General features: G+C 41.1%; 1 protein-coding gene across 1 annotated transcript; it reads right to left on the bottom strand.

Moving 5' to 3' along the window:
- Window positions 1-363: 363 nt before the first annotated feature.
- Window positions 364-4,936, bottom strand: LOC147896299 (sugar carrier protein A-like). The gene is made up of 4 exons (XM_087382174.1): window positions 4,040-4,936; window positions 3,296-3,618; window positions 2,549-3,175; window positions 364-1,062 (listed from the first exon to the last, which is right to left on the bottom strand). The coding sequence occupies exons 1-4, from the start codon at window positions 4,176-4,178 to the stop codon at window positions 607-609; spliced, it is 1,545 nt and encodes a 514-aa protein (XP_087238300.1). The 5' UTR covers window positions 4,179-4,936; the 3' UTR covers window positions 364-606.
- Between the last annotated feature and the right edge of the window lie 3,464 nt (window positions 4,937-8,400).

Here is an 8,400-nt window from a genome sequence, read left to right as displayed (position 1 = left end):
GTGTGTGTGTGTGTCTCGCTGTCACTGTATCTGTCCCTATCTCTGTCTGTTTCTCTCCATAATCTACATGAAAATGTAGACTGAAAGCTTCATAGAGGAATCTCTCTCTCTCTCTCTCTCTGCGTGCGCGTGCGCGTGCATGTGTGTGTGCTCTGTGTGTGTGTGTGTCTCTCTCTCTCTCTCTCTCTCTCTTTCCATACTCTACATCAACATGTCATATGAGCTTTCAGATGTGGGATTGGTATCAGAAGTGGGATGTGTGTGTGTGGGTGTGTGTGTGTGTGTGTGTGTGTATCTTTCCATAATCTACATCAACATGTCATATGAGCTTTCAGATGTGGGATTTGTATCAGAATAACAAATCTGTATTGCATGTTTAACCCCATGCCAACTTCTATTCATATTACAGATAGCAACCAGTGAGCAAGAGGTTGACCTGCAAAGTGGGTCGCTCTGTTTGTGCTCCAGAAAGAGGAATCACAATTGCATCTTGCCAGATTGACAGTAGAAGTAGGAAGTAAATGATGAGCTGTACTGTAAAGTATTATGCTGCAGATCATATTATTTCAAAGCCAAAAAAATTTCTGCCACTATTTAAAAGAAAATTCAGAGTTTATTTTCTTCCTGGGAGTTTATCTCACTTGATTCAAAATCTTTTGCCAAGATACCCTTCCAAAACCAATGCTTTCTCCATTGAATAATCATCTCCTCAATGGGTACATTCTTTGTTTCTGGAAGGAAGAAGAAGATGAAAGCTGACATGATTGCAACTAAGCCAGCAAAAAGAAGAAACGTGGCATACTTCAGACCACATAGCAATGCAAGGAAGGACTGTGCAATGATGAAGGTGAACAAAAGATTGACACAGACAGTTATGCTTTGACCAGCTGAGCGAGTTTCAAGTGGGAAGATTTCACTTGGTACCAACCATCCCAGTGGACCCCATGACCATCCAAAAGCAGCCACAAAGAGGCATATCAAGATGACCACAATTATTGCCACATCTTTAGGAAGAACTTTGTTGCCCCCAAATTGTAGTTTCAGTATGATACTTATAATAACCTGCATATTCCAAAAGACTTCAATGTTACTCTACACTCAGTCAAAATTTTGATGCAATCAAATCAGCTTAATTTCTCTCTTCTATGTCAACTGAACTGTATTTACAGGTATGCTACAGAGCCCACAAACGTAGGTGGTCCAGATATAGAGAAGCTGGCACAACCAGATACATGAACGAAGGCTGTGCTTAAAAAATTGCAACGGAAGCATTTACATTCAACAGTCACCCTCACATTTAATCATATAAGCTAAGGATCCCAAAAATGAATTGAGGTTTAGAAAAGTACGTAACATCACTGAAACACTTTAAGAAACGAATTGCAAGAAAACTTTCAAAGTGGGGAATTGCCCTCTAATTTCAGAACCGATCTCAGAAACCAGGACATGGCGGCACTAAGCTGACCAAACTTCAAATACCTGGACACAAATATAGAGACAAGGAGTATTATTTATTCTCAAGCATTCAGTCCTTTTACGAAAATTTGTACAGACTATTGCCAGGAGTATCCTGTTTGTTACTAATGCAGGAGAGCAAGTACAATCATTTAGATGTATAGTTGAGCAGGAAAAATCATTGACAAGAAACAGAACCTATTGTCAGTTCTAGTCATTTGTATGGCCAAAGCAGTCAAGCATCATATGGGATGAGCACACCATATGTATTGAGTCTTATAACAAGTAGGCCGTCCAGTAGACAAGCAGTAATGTAGAGGTGTCCAAGGTGGTTCCTTCACAATTCAGGCGCCAGCGCTGTATACTTCACAAGCCAAGATGTGTGCACTATGTGCACAATGGTTGACTTATCATATCCTTAGCTATGTCCTATATGAAGGAGTCTTGATGGCATGGCCTTGGGGCCTGTATCCAAAATGGGGATGAGAAAAAAGGTTAGAGATCACCAAACGGGAAGTCACTTTATCAAACCATAGCTCAATGTGGAGGACTATAGCAGGACAGAAGGGCTGAGTTCTACAAGCCAATCACAACAGCCTCCGTAACTACAAAGGCACATAAAGAAATCTCTGCGCAGGGTTGGACGGCATATGGGATGCAGCTGGCTACTTTCATGAGCTAAATCATGACCTTCAGACATTACATCATCGTGAAACCTTGAAGGACTTTATGGAGGGCAGGGCATCTGGTCTTCATCACTCAATATAGCAAGTGCAGAATCAGTAAGACATCTTATCTCAGAAATTTCTATTTATACGTTTCCTGTTATGTCTTTTAGACTCTTACCAGCTGGAGTTGTATGGTGTGATATCTCAAGTCCATCTACCTGCTAGATAGCATGAAATAATGGCTATGCGCAGTGAGAGAGAGAGCTTAGCAACGTATTAAAAAGTACAAATTACCCAGGCTGAGCACTACCGCTCTCACATTCACTTAAAGGCAACCTAATAGCCAACTTTAAAATCGATGACACTCTCTACTTGCAAAGAGACAGCAAGTACCTCCCAGGTTCTGAGTACAAAACAAGACATACCTGACAAATGAACATTTGTGCACCTCCCTCCAGAAATAAAAATTTGCGGCCAACCCTATCCACTGTTGCTATTGAAACAAGAGTTGCAACACAAATCACAGCCCCTGTTGAAAGTGCCGAGTACAATGAAGCATTTCCACCAAACCCAAGGCTCTGAAAGAGTATAGGAGCATAAAATAATATAGTGTTGATCCCAGTGAGTTGCTGAAATGCTGGTATGAATATTGCCATGATCAGTTGTGGGCGATTCCTCTTTTGCAAAATATTCCGAAATGGGTGCCTTACAGCATTGGCAATAGTACTTGCCTCTAATAGATCTTCAAATTCTGCATCTACAGATTCAGTTCCTCGAATTTTCTGCAATACAAGCCTACCCTGTTCATGATGGCCCCGTTCGATCAAGCTATTGGGGGTCTCTGGAAGGAAAAGCCCACCTACAGTCATTAAAATTGCAGGTACAGCAGCCAAGCCTAAGGAAAGACGCCAACCCCAGGGCTGCAGGTTTTGCGTGCCATAATTAACCAAGTTTGCGATAAAAATGCCAAGGGTCGTCGTGAGCTGGAACATCATATTTAAGGCACCTCGTAGCTTTGCAGGGGCCATTTCTGACAGATATAGAGGCACGGCCTACAAGGGACGCATGAATTAAAACTGTATGCCAGATACATCCTCTTCAGTTCAGTCTTCTTATCGACAGTCTATTTACTTTAGAAAGCTGAAAACAAAACTTGAGAACTTCGGACCAACCTGATTACCAAATCCTATACCCACACCAAGCATAATTCTGCCGATGATAAGCATTTCCAGGTTCTGTGCAGCTGCATTTAGTGTAGCACCAATTAAAAAGCTCAATCCACCAATTATAATGCTGATTCGTCGACCTCGGAGTCTAGTTGTGTATGATGCCCCGTACGTGGAAATCAAGCCAGCTATATATAGGGATGAAGTGAAAGCTGTTAGCCCCTGATTATTGTACTTGCAGTAGTCCTGGTCGTGGGAATGATACTTCTTATGCTCGTACACCGCTGGGAAAAACTGTATAAGGAAATCATCCATAGACGTCACACCGCCTGTCAGGAAACGCTTCAAGTAAGTGACATGCATTTCCAGGTAAGAGGGAAGAAAATATAAAATTTATACGAGATACCCCAAATTTCACAGGATGGACTTAGATTTATCCTTAGATTTATGGGCGAGAGAGAGAGAGAGAGAGAGAGAGAGAGAGAGAGAGAGAGAGGGGTCATCGGTAGGGGTGAGCTTGGAAAGTATGCAGTAAATTGTGTCAAACTTTTACACAGCGTTCACTCCCGCCGATGTTACAAGCTTCAAGCATGTGCTTCCATATTCGTATCGAGACTCAGAACACTTAGAAATGAAATCGGTCTGTCATTGCACGCGACTAAACCGAGGGAGTCCCGGGAGTGAGAAAATTTTGAGGTAGCCAAACGATTAAGGCTTTCAGCCAAGCGTAGTTCGCTAATCGGCACTCACCTGAAATGCCCAGATCATAACCGAAGATGGAACCCCCAGTGGCAGCAACTATGCAAGCAATTACGACAAAAACCGTAGTATGCCCATTATACTGTTCAGCTCTGGTCTTTCCGGCGATAACGAAGCCACCGCCTGCCATTAAGACAGAATGTCTAGTCGGGAGACGCAATTCTTGGAGCTACAAGCGAGCTTGAGCACTGTAGCATAGATTCTGAGGAACCAAGGCGTTGAGCTCAGACAAAGCCCCTCCCTGCTGGCGACACAATCAACTGTTTCAGCTGCATTATACAAAGCTGGAAGACGCAGCACGGAAACAAGATTCAAGACGACTTTGCCTCGGGAGTCCGATGAATGTCTGTATCTGACAGGACCCGACGGCCGTTTGAGCTTTGCTCCACGTGTTTTCTGACGAATTTGTGGCTGGTGTCGCTGCGTGGGGCGTCATCTTCCACGCTCCCGGGATCCCATGGTCCCCCAGCGCGATTGCTGATGGCTTCAATTGAAGATGATGATCAGTTGAGCGTCACAACTCCGAATCGCGAAGATTCGCGATGGCTACCTAGAATCAAGAAGCGTTTACCGGATCATCAAACTGCAAAGCAACAGAGGAGCTCCGAGTTGAGAAGAAGCGGGGCAGCAGCTGCTGCTGCTCGTCTTCCTCCGGACTCCGGTGGCAATGAATAGAAGGCAATGGTGGCAATGAATCGATCATCAACTGCAGAAAGCAATAATTGTGGCAATGAATTGATAATCAAGTGCAGAAGGCGTTCTTGAGTTCTCGTGAAATGATCAACGGATAAACTGCAGACGAGGCGTTCTCATAAGATGATGAGCGGAGCAGTGAGCGCCATAGCCATGGGATCGGAGCTCAAAGGTCGAACTCGCTGAAGATGTGACTCTGGATTTTCTTTGAAAACTTTGGACCTTCCCAATGCATTCCCATGGTTTGCCTTTGGAACTGGCATCTGCTAGCACCCTTCCATAGGCCATGCGTTCCTTGTCCCCCAAACATTTCAGGCCTTGGCCTCTCCGCCTTCAAAGGCTCTAACTCGATCTCAGCCGTTGGATTCAAAATTTTGTAGAATAGAACAGCTGCCTGCAGTCAAAATTTGACACGTGGCACGCTCCCCATGCCTATGACGGAAGGGAAAGGGCAGGGATCAGCCTTTCCCCCTCATAAAATGGTGAGCAGGGGGAAAGGCTTCCACTCCATCAGTACTAGTGTTCACACAACTCCTCTACACTATCCCGGACAACTTCTTCACTTAACACCTGTAAACTATATACAATGCACCTGCAACATTTTTATTTTTTACAACGATTCCCATGCCTTTGGAACACAGGTCTGCTTCCACATGGCATGCTTCCAGAGGCCATACCGAACGTTTTTCTTGTCCCCCCAAAAATTTGATGACAGAATTTGATGGACAACCTAGCTTCAGCAGCGGCGCGGCAGCGTTCACTGAAAACCTCTAAAAAAAAAATTTCCTCAACTTTGTAAAATTTGCAAAATTTTAGACAATTACGTTATATTTTAGCTAAAAAGTCGGCAAAATCTCAAGGAAAAAACTAAAAATTTGAAACCCAACAAATGTTTTTTTGGGAAACACTGTTCAGCACGCCTTGGATGAATTTCGAGGCTTGACTTAGGCAGTCCCTGCAACCATTCATCTGGTACAATTTTGACATGCTTTTATTCTTTTTTTATGTAGTCGTCCCCATGTTTCCTATGGGAAAAAGAGAGCATATGATAAGGACAAAACTTAAATTTTCTTTTAGCAATTGTCTTTTGAAATGCACATAATAAAATTTTATACATACCTGTTGTAATTTTGAATTTGAAAGACCCTTTCATACATGTACTATTAGAGCAAAAGGAGACTTTCGAGTTTGAACAATAAGTGTTGGATCCCAAACCCATCCCATAGCTATGTTCTAGCCTTCTAGAGCCTCCCAAATAGTCCCAAGAGGGATACTCTAGAGAGTCTTTAAACATGCCCATATATTCAAGGATTGTCTAATTACACATTTACATATGGGGTTAATATCTTCTTATATCCATGTGTAAAGAGCGCACCAGGGGTCATTTTTCCATTTCTAATTCCAATCAATTACATAACATGTATTTATCATAATTACATTAGATAAGTATTTAAAAAACCCCCTCGTGTTCCTATAAGTCCCCCAAGTTAAAAAATTCTCCTTCCAATAATAGGTCCCCCAACATGAAAATTTTCATGAAATGTATTAAGTAGTGGAAAGGGGGGAGGGGAGAGGATACAAGAAGGGTTGAACACGGTTTAAAGAAAATATTCTTAGTTGAGTCGATTTCTCTTTTCATCCCGATTTATCTTTAAAGTATCCTCGAACCTATATACCAAGTAGGTTTGCTTCGCTTCGACTGCAACCTGCACACCTCATTTCAAAATCCTCAAAGCTAGCAAAGACATCACTTTCATTGCTCACTCCATAAATGGTCTCTATCCACTAAGTAGTGCTTCCATTGCCTAAAATCATAGCACATGCCTTGTGGTCTCTTTGGACTTGCAAAAATAAATTTTCAATTTAATGGCACTCTCAATAATTTTGAAGAGATAGTTTTCCAAGAATAAGTCTAATATAAATCTATGATTCTTTGTATAATGCTACTTGAATTCGGCCTATGCTAGCTCTATCTTAGGCTCCAACATTCATGCATCAATGCGTTTTTAATTACAATGATGCTTTGGAACATGTTACAGAAGGAAATTGTGGCACATGATCAGCTCTTTGGCACCTACAGGGTTATGCAAAAGGTTCTTTAGATCCCCGATACTTTTTTTAGTCAAGGAAGAATGGCAATAAAATAAATGAATGCTCTCTTTTGGTTACTTAGATCTTCTCAGAGTTAGACCCAAGATCAACTCATTTTTTGGCATGTTTTGTGCACTCTTGTCATACTTAGCTCAGTTTTTACTGTTGCTCTCTCTTTTTGGGATAGAGGACCTTGCAAGAAGGAACAAAATGTAATAGCTCTTGACATAATATATATTACATACTCTTTTTTGCCCCCCCAAAAAAAAAGCAAATACTTCAATGGTTACTTAGAAAAGGAATAATTGCCTCACACATCTAGAGCAAAAGAAAGAATGTCCAAATGAACCGAGGCATTAACACGTAGTACCACAATTCAATGTTAAAAACTTTATCATCCTTGTATTTATGTTTCGGTCAACAAACCCCCAACCTAGAGGCTCATTCCATAGACTATACAGTTGGGGCCTGACAATCTCCCAAAGCAATCATAAAACTCAAAAGAAGACCATCCTCACCTAGTCACTTATATCTTTGGCCATACACTCCACCATTTCTTTAAGTTCTATCACTATGTCCAAGTAATCTACATTAAAATTAGACACTACTCATGGGCTTAATGAACTGCATGTTGCCCTAGACACTAGCTTTTTAGTTGAGAGAATTTCCTACTCCCCAAAATTTTCTCACCATGAGATGCCAATATAAACAATATCTCTATGTTATCTATTACTACCTTACCACCCCTTCCCTGAGCTACATTGTACATTCTTGCATATTTTTCTTCAGTATGCTCTTAAACATATCATTCGTTCTTTTTCTATTGTGCCTACCCACCATTCTCTTGTATAAGTTTTTTGCTATTGTATTGCTAGTAAATCTTCCTTTCTTACTTGATCCCTAATCATTCTTAACTTAATCTGTCACTCTTTGAATGAGTCTAAAGTTAGAGAAATAGTTTGCTTTTATAGCTCCTATCTCCTTTGATTGGCCATGATTGCCCTTTTTTAAATGGCCTTAAGAAGCTTTTTGTTCTCGCCACAAACCAAATCCGATTATTTATCATTGAATCCATACCCTCAAGAGCATTGTTCAAATATCCTTGATCTTATCTAACATAAGGAGTTTGAAAGAAAAAGGGGTTGTCCTTGAACCATGATTTAAATATCCTACCTATCCCCTATTAAATATATCAAGGCTGGTCATGGTAAAAAGGGGGAGAGATAGTAAATAACTACATTTGCTGCATGATAGGGATTCATCACCAACATTCTTAGACACATAGATTCTACTAGTCCTTTCCCTTTAATGATTATCACTTACTTGATTATTACTCCATGTGAATGAAGTGTGTCCTTAGATACATCAAGCAATTCAAAAACTTCCTTACACAAATCGAGTTCACCTCCCTTAATAATGCTTCCCAACACCTTCCACCTAACTGTACCATGTTGAAGTCATCCATAAATATGGCCAAGCCATGAAGAGTGTAGGATTCCCATATATAAATTCTATCTTTCACCACATTGGATGCATAGTTTAAAAAATCTTAAATTCTAGATGAGTTC

This window comes from Dipteris shenzhenensis, chromosome 12 (genome assembly GCF_047967505.1).
Source record: "Dipteris shenzhenensis isolate YYH24624 ecotype China chromosome 12, Dip_SZ_1.0, whole genome shotgun sequence".
Taxonomy (NCBI): domain Eukaryota; kingdom Viridiplantae; phylum Streptophyta; class Polypodiopsida; order Gleicheniales; family Dipteridaceae; genus Dipteris; species Dipteris shenzhenensis.
Note: the sequence above shows the minus strand (reverse complement) of the source record. Positions and strands in the feature narration are given on the sequence as shown.